General features: G+C 39.4%; 1 protein-coding gene across 2 annotated transcripts in view; it reads right to left on the bottom strand.

Annotated features, from left to right (window-relative positions):
* Positions 1 to 16,986, bottom strand: part of MUSK (muscle associated receptor tyrosine kinase) — a 54,188-nt gene extending 37,202 nt beyond the window's left edge. For both annotated transcript variants that reach the window (XM_062513381.1, XM_062513382.1), the window contains exons 1-5: positions 16,908 to 16,986; positions 12,858 to 12,984; positions 9,487 to 9,638; positions 7,962 to 8,089; positions 7,336 to 7,477 (exon numbers count right to left, since the gene is read on the bottom strand). In XM_062513381.1, coding sequence (XP_062369365.1) covers positions 7,336 to 7,477; positions 7,962 to 8,089; positions 9,487 to 9,638; positions 12,858 to 12,984; positions 16,908 to 16,986 — 628 coding nt within the window. The remainder of the gene's footprint in view (positions 1 to 7,335; positions 7,478 to 7,961; positions 8,090 to 9,486; positions 9,639 to 12,857; positions 12,985 to 16,907) is intronic.
* Positions 16,987 to 17,158: the final 172 nt, after the last annotated feature.

Below are 17,158 nucleotides of genomic sequence, written 5' to 3'. Positions count from 1 at the left end.
CAGCATCTACACCAAGTGCAGGCAAGTCAAGGAAAAAGTGTAAAAAACTTTCTGGATGACATATCAGGAATCAGCTTCCATTTGAAATACAGACCATCTCTGGAATATGGTTTGAGCAAATTTATAGAATTTTCTGCACTAAATAAATGCTTTTAATTCTGTTATTTGAATTTTGGTGCGACTTGCTTGGTGTGATTTGCATCTATGATGCAAAATTGTCTCAACACTATATAAGAAATCCAAAAAACAGCTGAAGGAAGCTAGTGCTTTACTTAAGTAAATAGCAATGGCATTGTTTTCTATTGTCAACTAGTCTGCTCTCCCCTCACTGGCACAAGATTTAGACTAAATTATTAAAATAAAAATCTAGACCGAATCTGGCAGGTCCTTTCTTCTGAAGAGATGGTTCTCCAAGAAAAACCTTCCTATTTTAAGGCTAAGGCAATTTTCAGAAGTGGCTTACAGGGAAACATTTTTGTGGCCTGTGGCAGGGTATTATTTTAGAAGTTAGTAATAAGCAATAAAATGTGGCCAGGAAAAGACTTCTATCTAGCAGGGCTGGGGCACAAAACCAAACAACATGTAAGTCAGGGGAGTGCAGGGAGCCTTGTTGCTACCCTTGCTTTGATTTTATTGTTTTATGTGCTGCCATGTAATATGACAGGATGAAGTGGAGCAGCAGCACTTTAGTAGTGGTATGAATTAAATGGTCCAGTTAAAGAAAGGGTCAGTAGTCCTCAACCAGTGCCTCTTCAGACAGTTGGGAACTGCGGACATTTGAAACAAAAATGTTAATAAATCCATGGAGAATACAGGTAGTTTTTTGTTAACTACACTGCATCTTCTAATGTTTGCCCCAACTAATTTGTTTCATTACAGATTTATGATTGCTAATTTCTAGACATGTGTCTGTAGAGTGACGACTTCAAAACTAAATGTTGTCACACAGTATACTCCTGAACTCTGTTTCTGGTGCCACAGCCTGGAGATCAAGATCAGTTTCATAAAAATCACAAGACAGAATCACATCTAACTCAGTACAAAACCAACAGGACCATCAACATATTCTTTCTCTCCTCTCACACAGCAGTCCCTCTACTTATTTATTTCTTTTTTCTGTACTTTTCTACATTAAAAATGCATCACTGAGCAAACTAGAACTTCAGATGTTTCACTAGCTGGATACAACTAGAAAGACAGGGAGTTTTTCTTTACCCACAGGGGAAGAAAAACCATTTGCACACCACATTCCAGCAGACTATTCACACTGTCTTCCTACATCAGAAGACTGCCATCCACACACTGCTGTCAGATTGGAAGGACACCTCTCAGAAGAGAAATTTTCCTTCTGTTGTGTTAGTGCCTAATCCACCACAACCTTTTGTAGATTTCAGTGACAATAACTGCATTAATTTCCAGAAAATGTTCTTTCAATAGTTGAAGCTAAAAAAGGCTAGGGCTGAAACGTGGTTTTCAACATCTGTAAGCAAGTGTTACTTCTAAACTGTCAGAAATTCATGGTCAACTTTTCAATTTCTTTTGTGATTTTTTTTGTTTTGGAGAATGAAGAAGGACAAGAGCCCTTCTTCATGTGAATTCTACCAATTCACAAAGTGGCACTATCCTTCCCTCAAGGTCTGAAGAAACATTCTCCAAAACAAAGAAAAACACTGAGCCCAGGTCAGGCAATGACACTTGTAAATCATCACAAAGTTTACTGTTTTGTGGCTGTTCTCCAATAGATTTTTTTATTTGATGCCAGAATTACATATCATTTGAACCCTGGCTATAACGACTGTATCTGAAAAAGCCAGTGAGAGATTAAAGCAAAACCATCCAGTGTAAAATTTTTTGCATATTAAAAAAAAAATTAACAAGGCAACTTCACTCTGTGTCTGAGTGATAAGCATGCTCATAGCAGGAATATTCCCATACCTCTCACCATACAAGAGCTCATGGCTTTAAATATATTCTTTTATTATCACACAATTCATACATAATGGATGTGGAGAATACCATTCTTAATTCGCATCAAATCTTGAAGACAGTACAATTTTAGGCAGCAGGCCCAGAATCTGAACTTGAAAAACTCTTGTATGGCTTTTGTGGAACTGGTCCTGTTAATGGACTGGTTTGATGTCACTGCAAATACCAACAAAAATGACTATTCCTCCCCTTCTACGGCCTGTGTATATAAACAGCTGTACCATGGATAAAGGAAAAAAACAGACAAAGGTCTTGCTGACCCTGCAGATTTCAGATTCTCAAAAGAGGCCCAAAAATGCTTTCTTGGCACAGCTTACATCTTTATACCCTGCCTCAAGTTTTCACTTACATCAATGGGAATTTCTGCATTTGATAAGTCTCAACACTGTTGATGGCAATAGCTGCTTCTCTATTTCCAAAGGAGTGTTTTCAGATTTCAGATAAAACTGGAACATCTTAGCCATCTCAGTCAACATCTAGTCAATAAACTTCAGCACTCAGACATCTGTGTGAACTACAGATCAGGTAAGCAAGCAAATGCTTCTATTTGACCATAGTCCTAAGTCTGGGATTTGTGCAGAAAACTTTCAGCCAGAGATTCACTTCGAGAATCAATACAGCAAACATGAAATCTGTGGAAATCTTTTGGCAATGTACTGCTTCACTGAGTTTCACTACTCTTCTAGGTTTTGCAGAAGTGTACCAAAATTGATAAGGCAGTTATTAAAAAGCTAGTTAGCAAAATGTTTAAGATAATAGAAAATTAATACAAAACTGCAGGTCAGAAATGTTGCCTCCAGGAAATTAAAAACTCATTTCTTGGTAAACAGTCAAGATTATAATGTTGTTCCTTTATCTTAATGCATGTGTTATCTTCTGTAGACATCTGTGGATGTACAGTAGCAAGAGGAAGTCATCTTCACATGGTAGTTTTAGCGGACCAAACAAACTCGGCATTTCTTATTTGTTTGGCTTTGCAGGGTAGTGTGGAAAAGGTTTGTTTCTACTTATTGCACTTCTGCTTCACACCAGTACTTTCACTAGTCCTTTTTTCATAAGCTTAGTAAATAGAAGAACCAAGTGAGGAAAATACAACCATGCAGCTTCTGCACAGCTGTGAACCAGCTCACTAAAGGAGCACCAATTTATAATGACCCCAGCAGATGTCAGAAAGAAGCAACCCTACTCCTCTGAGACACTCCTCAGAACTAAACCCAAGACATGTATCATTTTACTGCTACAGGACACACCAAGATCATAAAAATGTGTGTAACACATCTTCAGGAGTGATGCCTATCTTGCCTAGTCACTCATTTAGCTCACTCAGCCAATACTTCCCTCTTGTATCCATCCCTCATCTCCAGAGCCTGTTCCCTGATGTGAAATCAAGGGGGTTCTCCATGGCCTGTTTCTTCTCCTAATACCCTCCAAGCACCCCAGGCAGACTTCCAGTGAGGGCAGTGCTGTCCATAGACTTTAAAACTGTTCCCCGTAAAGAGCCCTTCCCACTAAAGCTCTTCCCACAAACCCAAAAATTTGGTCCATTATGATCATGTATCTACCACTTATGGATTAAGCCTTTTAAGAAAAAAAATCAATTTTACCATCACTTGTCCAAATTCATCTGGGTTTGCCCCAGACTTGGTGAAAAGATGCAAAAAGGCAGGCTTTTAAATCCTTTTAATTAAAATCTTGACCAAGGATTAACTTACTATAATTCACAACCTAAGCCCTGGTGCCTGAAACATGCCCTGGGAAAGCAAACAGGCTGCAAACAGGTTAGCAAACTAACCTGGGACAGATCTGTGCAGGGTGAAGAACACACAGAAAACGTATCTCCTTCATCACATTCACTTATGAAAATCAGGAACAGAAAAATCAGTTCCATTAAAAGAGGCCTTCAGTGCTTTCTTTTTCCTGACAAGAACTGCACCTGAATTTTCATCTAAAACCTATTGCTCAAATTATTTCAACTTTGCTTTAGAAATAGTAAAACCTTTAAAATACTGAAGCTGTGCTTTAAAAGTAATAAATAGAGGCCAGTGTTATGAATGTTGAGGAAAGCTGACAAGGAATAGATGAAAAAATATTTGGAAAATTGAAATAGCAGCATTTTTCAAACAGTTCTACTTTGGACTACTGAAACCAGACAAGTAGTACTGTAAGGTACCTCAGTAGTCAAAACATCTGGGCCAAGACTGCTGTCAGTTTGAACAAATGGATCCTGCACAGTTCACTCTATGTATTTTGAGACTTATTGTAATTTCTGGGCCAACCTGAGGAATTTATTTAATCATATGCCTGACCAAAAGTATATTAAGGAGCCTGACTGCCTGCAGAAGGCAAAGAGCCAGTCTTTCAAGAGCACCTCTGCCCTTTGAACAATGCCTTAAGCTTATTGCAGGATGTGGAAGCCTAGAAGATAAAGGGCTAATGTATATGTCTCAAACAGTGATAGCCACATAGCTGTGGAGACAGCCAAGGATTGTTGGTAGAAATGGCCAATTACTAGCCATGACTGGTAAAAGGGGCCATATGGAAGCAGGGAAGTACTTTTCTGAGACAAGTGTCCTTGTTCTGGCCCTGGGAGCTAAGCACAACGGAGTTCAGCTGGAGCACAGGAATGAGGGCAATGAGCAGGTGTGGAATGTAAGGGGGGATCAAGAGCACCCAAGATCCCTGAACCCCTGCACCCATTTCCAGAAAGCTCTACAAGAATGGGCTACATACGATAACTCATTTGCATAGAAAGTGAAAAACATAGCTCAAGGGCATGGAAACTTCACTGTGAGAAGGACTAAGAAGCCTGGGCACACATGCTCTCCAAAGGCCTGCATACCCCATCATCTGGATTGATGCTGGAGCCAGGACTGGTGATGTCTCCTTCTTCCTTTCTTCTTTTCTTTCTCTCCTGCTCTTTAATCAATCCCTCTCTTTCAGTCCCTCTCCTCTCATCCAAAACCCACTGCTCCATGCTTATATAGGAAGTCAGAGATTGCCACACACATTTCCATGCCAAATGTGTAATTTGGTGTAATTTTGTAAGATTTTGTAGCTTTTTTCCATTCCTTTCCATCACAAAAACCTATGATCCATGGGTGCTCCCTTCCACAGAAGGGTGGAATGCCACACAAGACTAATGTTGATCCCGTTAAAATGGAAGCACACAAGAAATCGGGATCCATGTGATCTACATCTAGTTACATATAAGTACTTGCACTGCTCTTTGAATGGAGACTTGCCTTGAATTGAATTGTCATAGTTAACCAGCCATGCTTATTCATTTTATTTTAATATTAAACCACACTATGCAGGCTGGGGAGTCCAGTAATAGTAAGACCAAGATTTTTTTTTAAGTATGGCAATGTTATTACAGAGAAGCAATGAACAACAATTTTCATAGATTTTCTGAACACAATGAATGCCCAAAGAATACTGGAATGTGATTTTCCTGTTTTGAATAATTTTAATATATTATTTACTTGGAGATATTTTAAAATGTTGATACTAATGGGATGGGAGAGTCAGGAGGGGGGGGATAATAAAAATAGTAAAAAAGGTGTATGAGGGTGAAGTGTGCACATACCTACTTGCAGATGTACACTGGTATCCCCACATGTAGTTATGCTAAATATCCATGAAAATTAATTTAAAGTACCACCATGAGGGGAAGGGATTTGTATGCACAGCAAACTACTGTGTCAAAATTATGAAAGTTGTTGTCAGTTTAAACAAATGGATCCTGCACAGTTCACTCTATGTACTAAGTCAGGATTAATACAGGATTTTGGAAGCCAAAAATATAAACCAAACATGTGTCTGTCTGGCTTGTGTGGCAACCTGAAACTAGGTATATTATACAGGTGTCCTACCAGAGAAACCAAAGTGAGCCTGGAGGAGAGGACTTATTTGTTCACCCAACACGTGAATGGAACATGAGGGGATAATTTGTGTGGAGCATTGACCTGCCACTGATCAATTAGGAATTAATCTTCTTCATTTTAAAAAGAGCACACATACACACCCCAAATGGGGTATTTATGGTTTATTTTGCCAGTCCTTGAATTAACAGGCCACTGCATAATTCTGGAGATGGAGAAAAACCAAGACATCAACTTTAGCAGCCTGGTTTTTTGGTACAATTCCAGCCTGCTTTTAGATTCCCTAACTGGCTTTGGCAGATCTGGAGCAAAGAATTTCAGTGCTTGAGGCCCTTCAGCATTTGTGTGCATGGCACCAAGTATCTACCATTCGCAGTTTAACTCTCAACAAGCCTTTGCCCATTGTCACAATCACAGGGGTCAAATTAAACCCAGGACCCAAGTTGTTCACATAAATATCCAACTGTTTTCAGTTGGCTTCATCGCTTTTAGCCTGGGAGAAGCACAGTCCTGAGTCTAAGTTAAGAATAGCTGCCTTCCTGTTTTAAAGCTATTAAAGGAATTTCTAGTATACACCCTCTGTATGTATAAATATTAAGAACGGACAAAAAATATCCCTGAAAAATTAATGCATTTTTTAGGAAAACAGCAGATGTGTAATGTGTAGTTGGATCTAATATACCTGATACTGCTCCCAGAAGGAAGTCTATGTTCCTCTTAGAAATGGGATTGCATACTAAGTAAATTCTGATAGTTCCAGGCAAAATGTAACTTACAAAGCATTTTGAAGCTTAGTAAGCAAATGAAAACCCTTCTCTACTTTCTACATTACTGTCAGAATCAGAAATAAAATTTACTAAATCATGTCGTTTACTAAATAAAATCATTTACTAAATCTGTCATTCCCCCACTCACTCCACAAGCCCTTGCCCAAACCAAATTCTCTTACAGGATTCAGGAAGATAGATTGCCTTGTTTCATTCCCTGGTAGACCTGGTAGACAGGTACCCCTGTCTACTGTTCTCAGCACTCTGAAATTGGTGGTGGTTCACACCACAAATCAAATACCTTCAGTACATAAGAATTGGGCACACAGTACCTTAGGATCAGGAACTGAAAAATCAATCTGGTGTTCATTTAGAGGGCAGAAAATGTTCAAGTCTACAAAGGCATAACTCTCTCCTCTCCTCTCCTCTCCTCTCCTCTCCTCTCCTCTCCTCTCCTCTCCTCTCCTCTCCTCTCCTCTCCTCTCCTCTCCTCTCCTCTCCTCTCCTCTCCTCTCCTCTCCTCTCCTCTCCTCTCCTCTCCTCTCCTCTCCTCTCCTCTCCTCTCCTCTCCTCTCCTCTCCTCTCCTCTCCTCTCCTCTCCTCTGATAACATCAACAAAATAATTCAGGTTAATTCAGGTTAACTGAATGTGCAAGAGGGACTGGCATATGGAGCTTGAGCCTGGTTCAAAAGCCACTCACCTTCCACCACCACAGTTGCAGGTTTCGAATAGGCTGTGCCCAAACTGTTCTTGGCTACACAACGATACTCTCCTGCATCTTCTCTTTGAACATTGTGTATCCTTAAATTCCCAGAATCGAGGACAGCAATGCGAGCATTCTCCTGCCAGAGGAAGGAGCAACTGAGGTGAGGACTCTACATACAGGCTGCACACAAACAGCATCAAAAATCTGTTTACAAAGTTTGGGCTTGCATGCATGAACACTATACATGTCCTACAGCTCAAGGATTTGGGGCCAGCTCTTCCTGCTCAGCATTGTCATGACATACTCACCCACTGCTATTTTTGCAGATCAATGAATTACAGCTTCAAAAGAGCTCTTATTAAAGAGAACACTCACAAGTGCTTTCCTCAGCATTTGGCCATACTTAGTAGTAACAAGCATATATCACATAAAAAACAGATGCTCAGAGAACATGTGGTTTGCATGTAGCATAATTGCAGATGAAGATATTTATGAGTCCTGGATTTTTCAAATGCTTCCTTTCTAGCTACTAGAATTTAAAAATACTATAACTAATGCTAGTATTTAACATAGTACCTTTAGTAAATAATTAGCATTACTGAAAAACATTCTCTACTCACCTTTACAACTGTTTCTCCTTTGACCCATGAAACAGAAGGCTTTGGATTTCCCATTGTAGTGCATGGAAGAACAGCCTTTAACCCTTCTATTATTTCCACATTTATAGGTGGACGGGTTATTTTGGGTCCTAAAATTTTAAAAGTGAAAGACTGAAGTTGAAATGAAGCTAAGAGATAATAGAAGGAGACAAATTCAGAAATTACATTAAAAAATCTGCTCCTTTTTCTGTGTAGTGCTGAAAGATAGCAGTCATTCTTGGTTATGAAGTGCTTTGGTAGTAAAGAACTTTCTCCAGTACAGCATTCAGTTTCACATTATGGATGCAAAATCTTGCATGGGTTATTTGTTTTCCTGAGTGGAGTCTGACAGTCTTTTGAGTTAGGGCCTGGGCTAAAATCCAAATTCAGATAAGAGTATTTCCAGTATTGAAGAATGTTAGCATTCCAGGTTCTGACATTCTTCACTGCGTAAACAGTCTTGTCTCAAAGCTCAGATCTGGATTAAATTGAGTTTGAAAGAGTTTTTAACCCTGGCTTGCCTCTAGCTCAACAAGAAGGACATGTAAATGCAATTAATATCCTTAACTGAAGGATTTATAACTATGCTAGTGAAAAGGACAATCAAGCCTTAAAGAAAAAGCAATCAAACTCCCTTAAAGTTAATGAGGGATACATTTAAATTCATTTTACTGAAAGAACGTGGCCTTAGTCTGAGCTGAGTGTATGTATAAAAGATCATCACCTCAGTATTTTGGGAGATCTGACATTTTGGGGCCTTTGCATGATAATAAACCAGCAAAAAAACAGGCTTCAGAGAACATCACTTCCTGGCCACCACCTGCAAGTGACTGGAATGATGCAGAGTTCCAGAATTACCAGACCCTGAGGGTGATCTCATTAGCACAGACAAATCTGTTCCTACAAACATGCTTTAGCCATAATATACCTCCTCTGCCCTTTAAAGTGTTTGTGTGAATAACTCTGGCCATGTGAGTCCACCTTTACTGGTACAATTAAAGCTTTGGCACATTTGTAGCTCTCTGCAAGAACAAGTCTTTTGCCTTCTGAGTGGGATGAGATTGACAACATGGTGCTCCAAGCCATTCAGCAGGTTTATTGACAGCATCTGAACATAATTTAGTTGATATTGCCATCCTCAGAAATAAATCTGATTGGTGAAATTTTACATTTAAAATTCGCCTGGGACCCATGCAGCATTGCCACAGAGATCTAACCTATCAAACTGTGCCACTTTTTACTGAGTTTTGCACAAAGGCCATTCTTCAAAGCGTCAGCTTTTGTGTTCTGATAGTAGAACAAGTATGTGTTATTCAAAGTAAATAATCACAACTGCAATAATTATGATCCCATATGCTGCATCTCAGACTCAAAGGACTGCACCCAGCTTCACAACAGCATGGGTCTTCCCTGAATGTGGAACCCCAGGCACCACACATGGGACTCTGCTCAGGCCTTTAATTAAACACTCACGTGGAGTCAGGAAGAAATTGCATTTCACACTTACGCATTTTCACCTGGAGAGCCCCACAGCTCTGCGCAGCTGCTCCAACACCATTATCTGCTGTGCAGCAGTACACCCCATCATCACTGTCCTCCACACTCAGGATGGTCAGGAGCTGCCCATTCCTCTGGATGCTGTAACGTGTGTCAAACAGCCTGCAGGGCACAGCACAGTTTGTCAGGGACAAGCTGGGATAGAGAAAGGGAATTGCATTTGAATATGCAGACTGCTGATGTCACTTCATGGCAATAAGCTTTACCTTTGATTTTCAGCCCACAAGCAGAAGGGAAAGTGCTTAAAATGCTGAGTTCAGCCTTAAGATTCAGGTTCTCACTACACCATGGATTTCCTGACTGTCACTAGTGTAGTGGCAACTCTTCCTCCACCCAGACATTGGTAAACTAAGTAGTTACTGTGTTTGGGTGTTTGGAGTTTGGGCTAAGGACTGGCATGAGCACAAGTAATCTTTTCTGGCCAGATCCTGTTTTAGGTATAATTGCTCAGTGTAAAAGTAAGATGCTTATATAAGAACTAGAGCTGGGTGAAATTGTTTAAAGAAACCTTCTTCAGGACAAACAAAACAGAACAAAACAAAAACCACAAGGTTTTTTTTTATTATTATTAAACAGATAAAGTTATGGAAATATTTTTACAGTTGTGAAAAAAGACACAAACCAAAACCCATGATCTTTTGTGTCTGCATCCTGGAGTGGTTTTGTCTATTTGTTTTCAAAAAAGAAAAAAGCAAACCAACAAACAAGCAAAGAAATATGTTGAAGCTATCTGAAAGTTAGAGGATTCAAGAATAGTTGTAGTTTAATGACAGCACACTTTAACCTGGATATTTGAGAGAAATTAAGAAAGCCCTAAAGCTGGAACAACAAAATTACAGGATATTGTAAGAAAGTATGTGGAGCAAAGAACAATTTCATATGTGAGCCTGATCAGAGAAGTGTGGTATGTGAGTAGGGGGTGTGTGTATCCAAGTGTGATAACCAGGAAAAGTAGAAAGAAAATGGTGGGAAATCTGAGGGCTGAGCTATTGATTTTCATTGCAAAACTGAAAAACTATAATAAATATAAATAAATAGTATAAATAGATACTACAAATAGTAAATTTCTTTGTGTTTTTCACATATTTTTATTTTCACATATTTGTTGATGTTTTCAGGAAGTGCCTTCATGCAATTGAACTTTGATTCCAATGAACAGTGGCAAAGAGGTTTTGACCTGGCTATTTTGTCCCAAGCAATCGTAAATATCTGACCAATACATATGTGAGGTTTTGTGTTTTACTGCTAAAAATTGTACAGTAGTCATTGTCTAATCTGTGTGAATGTGCCATTTATGATGTTTTAGGCATGTATTTCCTTTCAACAGCATTTCACCATTCAGTTCTACATCTCCCTCCTCTTTTCCAAGATGGGAAGAAAGAGTGCCATGAAGTCATCCATAGTGTAAAAGACATGCTGATTCTGTCCCCTTCTTGTCCTAAGGAAGGTTCATTGTGGACATCCCTGTTCTGGAATATGCACAGGTAACCATTTCGCTCAGCAAAGGTCACCTGCTGATTTACTTGCACAAATTTTGATGCCAAAAGCAAAGGCACATCCAGAAGACTAATGCTGACTATATTCTCTGCCCTGGCTCTATTCCCATTGAAGTTGAAAGTTTTCATAATGTTTTGTTTTTAAGGTTAATCTTGCTGTCTGTCCAGGATGCTGAGACCTTGGCAAGAAAAGAAAATTTTGGAAATTAAATAGCTTGATATTAATTGTTTTCAGTAACTAGGCCCTTTGAAGTTTGATGCACATACACACACACAGAGGAACAGAAATACATTTGGGGTTTTTTGAGAAACAAGAGTCTTCTGATCTGATGCTTTTCCATTGTGCAAATATTTTCATCTGAGTTTTTAGAAAGCAACAAATACACTCAGCTTATCTTTTCCACTGTCCTTGGTCTTAGCTTTTGTTTCCAGCAGTACTGAATATTAATGTTCTATAAAGTGAAACACTTCCTGTTTTTAATGCTGCTTCAGAAGTCCCAGTAAAGAAATTAAGTGCATGAGCTCTATGGCCTTACCAGAAGAGGTGTTTTAATATATATATCCCATTTTGGTCAAAGCACTGTGTCTCAGAGAGAGAGTGGAATGGCTTTAAGAAAAATATGCTGGGCTTCTGGAAGAGGGGATTGAGGTGACAAATGATCTGGATTTCAAAATATCTTAGAACACATGGAAAATGATCATTTTAAAAACATGGGGAAAGAAAGACATAGTCCTCACAGAAGGCATTCTCTCCCTGCTTTGATTTTCAGTCGTGGTCATTGATGGGGAAGGAATTAGGAGAGAAGTGGCCTGATTTGGAAATAATGTCAATGGAAGTTCAGACCTCCATGCTAGAACAACTCCAGGGTCAGAAGATTAGGGCCAAATTTTGCTGAGATTGCAGACAAAGAAAAAAAATTCTGAAGGCCTATTTTCATATTTGTAACTTTCTGCTTTGTCCTACTCTAAAGCAGTGTTCCAAGCAGTGAGACCCCCTTCTGCTGCTGACTTATTTGGAGCCTCCTATGCCAGTGATTCAAAGCCTTTTTGGATGATTTACCACAATAGTGAGAACCATTCAGGTCCCATCTTCAGGTGATCCAACATGGACATCTCCTGTGGAGGATGGGTGTTGACAATGCTACACAAAGGTTGTGCTGCATTTTCCCTCACAGAAGAAGTCACTTACAGCCATTTATAATGAGAAACTGATACAAAGCCATGTGACAGATGTAATATGATTTCAGGGCTAGATGAAGTACAGTTTACTTTGTAGAAATCTGTTTACAGCAAAAGAGCAAAAGCAATGGTAGCAACTTCCATAACACATTTCCACACTTCCAGAAATCTGCCTTCTTTGTTGACATCTTGATGCCTGGTGGTTAATGTCTGTCAGTGCATAACAATGAGAAGACAATTTCCAGATCCAGAACTAGAAGCAAACAAGAATGGCACAGCACAACCCCTTCTATGCAAAGTTTCCAAGTACGTAAAGACAGAAAAGTCCTTTTAAATATTATACAGAATCCTTCTCCTTTATAAATGCTTAAACTGAGGAAGAGAGCAGATTGAATTGTCTGAAGATGAAGACTCCTTGCATAGCTTTCAGCAGAAAACAACTCTCTGCAAGCTAAAACAAGTGAAGGTGCAAGAGCAACCCCCAATTGCTTTTAGCACTCCCTCAGAAATACAGAATCCTATATAATTACAATCACTCATTCTCTCTCCTGTCACAGACCCATTTTTATATTTCCTGGTATCCCCTGCATCAGGAAAGAAAACACTGCCAGTTTTGGAAGAAGGTGTTGATGGGGCTGCTCCGTACCTGATGGGAATGCTGTTGCGTGTCCATGTAATCTCCGGCTCAGGATATGACTCCACTACACAGACAAACTTGGCAACATCTTCTACCAGGGCATCCACTGTTTCCAGAGGAGTGCTGATCAAAGGAGCTGTGCAAAGAAGAGAAAACAAGAACTCCTTCTGATGCTTACTGGAGAGAGTTACAGAACCTGCCAAGCATTTTTGGTGGAGGGAGCCGTGTCCCTGCAGGGTCACTCAATGGCATTTTCCCTTGAGGTCTCTCCATAAGGTGCAAAACAGAGGAAACCAAGCTCAGCGCATCCTGTGTTTCTGACCCCCCTCTTCCTTGAGACTCACAGCAATAGGTGAGCATACTGCAAGGACACAGGTGAGGCTGTCCCACTGCTACCAGGGTGGTGTTGCATAGGCTGGCAGCACACAAATTGAGGCTAAGCTGACCTGCTCCTGGAGTGGGAAACTACCTCCTTATTAGTGCATGAGATTTGGGCTTTTTTTGTCATTATTACAGGATTTATTCACTCAACTGTTTATCTTAAAAGAAAATTTATATCAAAAAAGAAGAAAAAAAAAACTAACAAAAACAAACAAACAAACAAAACCAAACAAAACAGGAAGAAAAACCAGCAAAACCTGTTATATGCAAACACCAAACCTGTTATAGAACATTATATTTTTCTAAGCCAGGCTCACAAAGACCATTCAGGTCATTCAGATTTGTGTCATGACTAGGACATATTCTCTTTTTCTCACAGTTTCTAACCAAGTAGCATGAGGGTTAGAAGTTGAATAGCTACATCTAATGCTTATCACAGACCTGTTGTCATATATTGCTTGAATGTATCTTTAGAAACATTTGCCATTGCTCTGGTGAGAGACTTAGAGCACAGCTGGAAAGGATCAAAGCATAAGCTTAGCCACTCACTTTCCCTTCTCATGGTATTCATTGCAGTCACTGCCTCCAAAAAAACTCGAATGTCTTGATGAATAGCTGCAAGAGACACACATCCATATTGGTTGGACTGAATTTCACTGACAACTGTGCTGAGATAAACTAGTTTTTGCCATATTCCTTAAACACTACCTTGAAAATATGGATTCAGGAGCCTTCCTGTTCCCCATGGAATGTAGAAGTATCTGGCCCACTATTTTTCACAGAGAATCCCAACTGCTATGTATCAGTTGGCCCTCCCTAGTACAATGACATTCAAATTCAGGCAAAAAATAAACTATATCCATTTTGTCTTTCATCCCCTAAGGAATATGCGAGAGAAAAGACATTCAGATTTAAGTGACTGAGAATAATAGAAAGTCATCTTTAATCCTTTTTCAATTTACATGGAAGTCAAAATTAGAACGTCTTTGGAGTTCTGCCGGAATGACGCTAGAGGAAGAAAGGATCAGCTTCCACTATCAGGTTTATGTAAAACTCTAAACGCTTTTGACGCTTCATTAGAATGAATCTGCCTCAATAACATTTCTAGATTATATGACTTCAGACTGTATCATTGATTAACAATAATTACTATACTTATGTAAATCTCAGTACTACATTTGAGATAGCTCTAAAGATCATATGGATGAAACCTCAGTTAGAACAAGTCTGGGACAAAATTCATTGTTTAAGATCACTGCTTCAAATTGTATCATGCATCCCTTTATTAGGTCATTTTGTGTCTTATTAAACAGAAATAATCGTCTGTATTGTTCCCCAGACGTATCCCATGCCAGTGAAACCAAATGGAAAATTTCTAAAAGTCTTCATTTTGCTACCGCTGAAGGTTGTCTTAGTAGAACAACCCCCACTGATGATTATCCTGTGTACTTTAAATGTGATATTACTATTTTGTGACAGAGTTTATTGGGGTTTGATGTCATTAACCCCAGATGTTTGCAATCTAATTTTATATAGTATGTTTTTGTTGCTGCTGTCCACATTCCTTGATCTCTGGAAGGATGCTTTTCTAACCCTGAGAAATGTAAATTTTTACAGTAACAATAATTCAAAGCAACCAGTTTTATAATCGTTGTAACAATAAACACAGCCATTTCCACAAGTAATGAAGTTACATTTGTACCAAGAGCTGGTACTCATAATGACAGTATTTTGTTCTTAGGACAAACAAGGCCTGTTCTATATTAAATAAATTCTCTAGAAACAGTTACATAATTTAAGTGTGTCATTTGTTCAATAAATGACAGAATATTGCATAGACATGGTCTGACCTGGTACGTTTTGAAAGCCAGCCTACAGCTTTTAGGTCAGAATCAAGCCTCATGCTTGCAAGAAAATAACATCCAAGCTGACAACACTACAGTAACAAGAAAAATTATTTTAAAGCTGCTTTCCCAAATTCTACATCCTTATTGAACCACCAAGACAGCAACAGGGATGTATAATTTTCTCATATGTTCTCTTCTCCTTTGTGATATTTAACCCAAATAAGGACAGTGGACAATGGAACATGCCATCATTTTGTGAGGCAACAACAATGTCCCAAAATGGGACAACCAAAAGCTACCAAAAAAGCTTGGGGCTGGTGTCAGTCCATGTTTTCTCTAAAAAGCGCTCTAAACTTACGATGCATCTTTACCAAATTTTAACACAGGAAAATAATATCTGAACAATGTATGGACATATCATCACATAGAAATGGAGCCAGGCCATTCCATGTGCAAATACTGGAGCTTTCTCATCTTTTTAAGGTATCTTTTGTGGCTTTAAATAAACTGAAATTAATTTATCTGTGTGTAAAGCTACGCAGGTGCCATTTTTCTGGATGTCAGCTGTAGTTTCCAGAGATAGAAAAATGACCCAAGGCTGGTCATGGGACCATGAGAAAGCCAAATACCCCTTCTATCCCCAGCCCACCAGAAGCTTCCAAGTGTTTTGGTTTTGGATTTGGGTTCACACTTTTGAAACCAGACCCACCAGGCAAACAAAACAGTGCGGAAAACAGAACCAGTCCTCTGCAACATTGCAAACACCTGGAGAAACTGCATTTCCTATGGTAAATAAAAAGCTCAGCTGTGATGTCCTTGAAAAGAGAATGTATCTGTTCATTACACTGTGACACCAGGAAGTCTATCCCTGCCCTCTTCATTTTTCTTGTCTTTCCAATACCACTTGTCTTACCGCAACATTCGAAAAGTGTGAAGTTCACAAACTTACTTCAGTGTCTTAGGAAAATACTAACATTTTGATTTCAAAACATTTTTATAAAGCAAATACTTTTTTTTTTTCCATTTAGGGAATAACCTGACTAACAGTTGTAAAAGCAGAGCCCTACAACAGCAGCAATATTGGCCTAACATGTGAATTCTTAAGGGCATTCCCTTTCAGATTTCATTTTGTTTTCCTGACACTGCAAAGTTTCTAGTAAGCATTGAACTGCTCCGGACCATCACCATTCAGCAAAAATTGTTGTCCAGAGGTTTACCAAATAGTACATCCAGAATGGTACCACAGCTGTGTTTCGTGCCTCAAAGACTTTTCTAAACAGACTTTCTTACCAATTCTTTTGTTGGCTAAAAGTACATGTGCATATGCCCATATGCATGCATGCACTCAAGATAGGAAAAGGTATGATAACTTCTATGTTATATACTATAACAGTGTTATCCATATTCCTTGTAAAGGCATCATAGACATTTATTTCTTTTGAAGATTTTTATACTTACAAACTTACACAGATGTGCTGAACACAACAACGCTTGGGCTCTGCAGCAACTGATTCTACCAGCCATTAGCGCTTCTGAACTTTCTTTCAGACAAGAAATTTACATCCCACCCAGACTGAACCCAAAGGTCTCCCCTGCCTATTGCAATGTGCTCTTCATAGACAAAGATCCTTCAATTTCAAACACAAGTATGAGACTATTTTCACTGCTATCCTTCTAAAAGCAGAGAAGTGACCATTGAAAGCAGACCATTTTTGTCTTTTTTGGGAATGCTGCAGCACCCACCCCACCATTAGCAGAGACATCTTCCCCTTTGCAAAACCTCCTCCAGCAAAAGGCAGAAAAAGTGGGGAAAAAACCCCTCCGAGCAAACCTTTCAGAGGTGTCTCAGCCAAGCTAAGGGCTGCCAGGGTGAGGACGTGTACCAGGGACACCTTCAGCAGGTCATTCATGTTTGATCCAGAAGGCATCCAGCTCCTTCAGGCAAGGCGTGCGGACTTCCCAGCCGGCTGCATTTCGGAAGCAGTGTGCAAGCAGAGCTTCTCTGCGAGTGACAGAGTGGGGTCTGAGGGATCTAAGTATAATCAGGAATTCTCCCATGTGGTGATGGACATGGCCAGCTGG

Source organism: Cinclus cinclus, chromosome Z (assembly GCF_963662255.1).
Source record: "Cinclus cinclus chromosome Z, bCinCin1.1, whole genome shotgun sequence".
NCBI classification, from domain to species: Eukaryota; Metazoa; Chordata; class Aves; order Passeriformes; family Cinclidae; genus Cinclus; species Cinclus cinclus.
The sequence above is the reverse complement of the archived record's forward strand: the minus strand, read 5'-3'. Positions and strand labels throughout refer to the sequence as shown.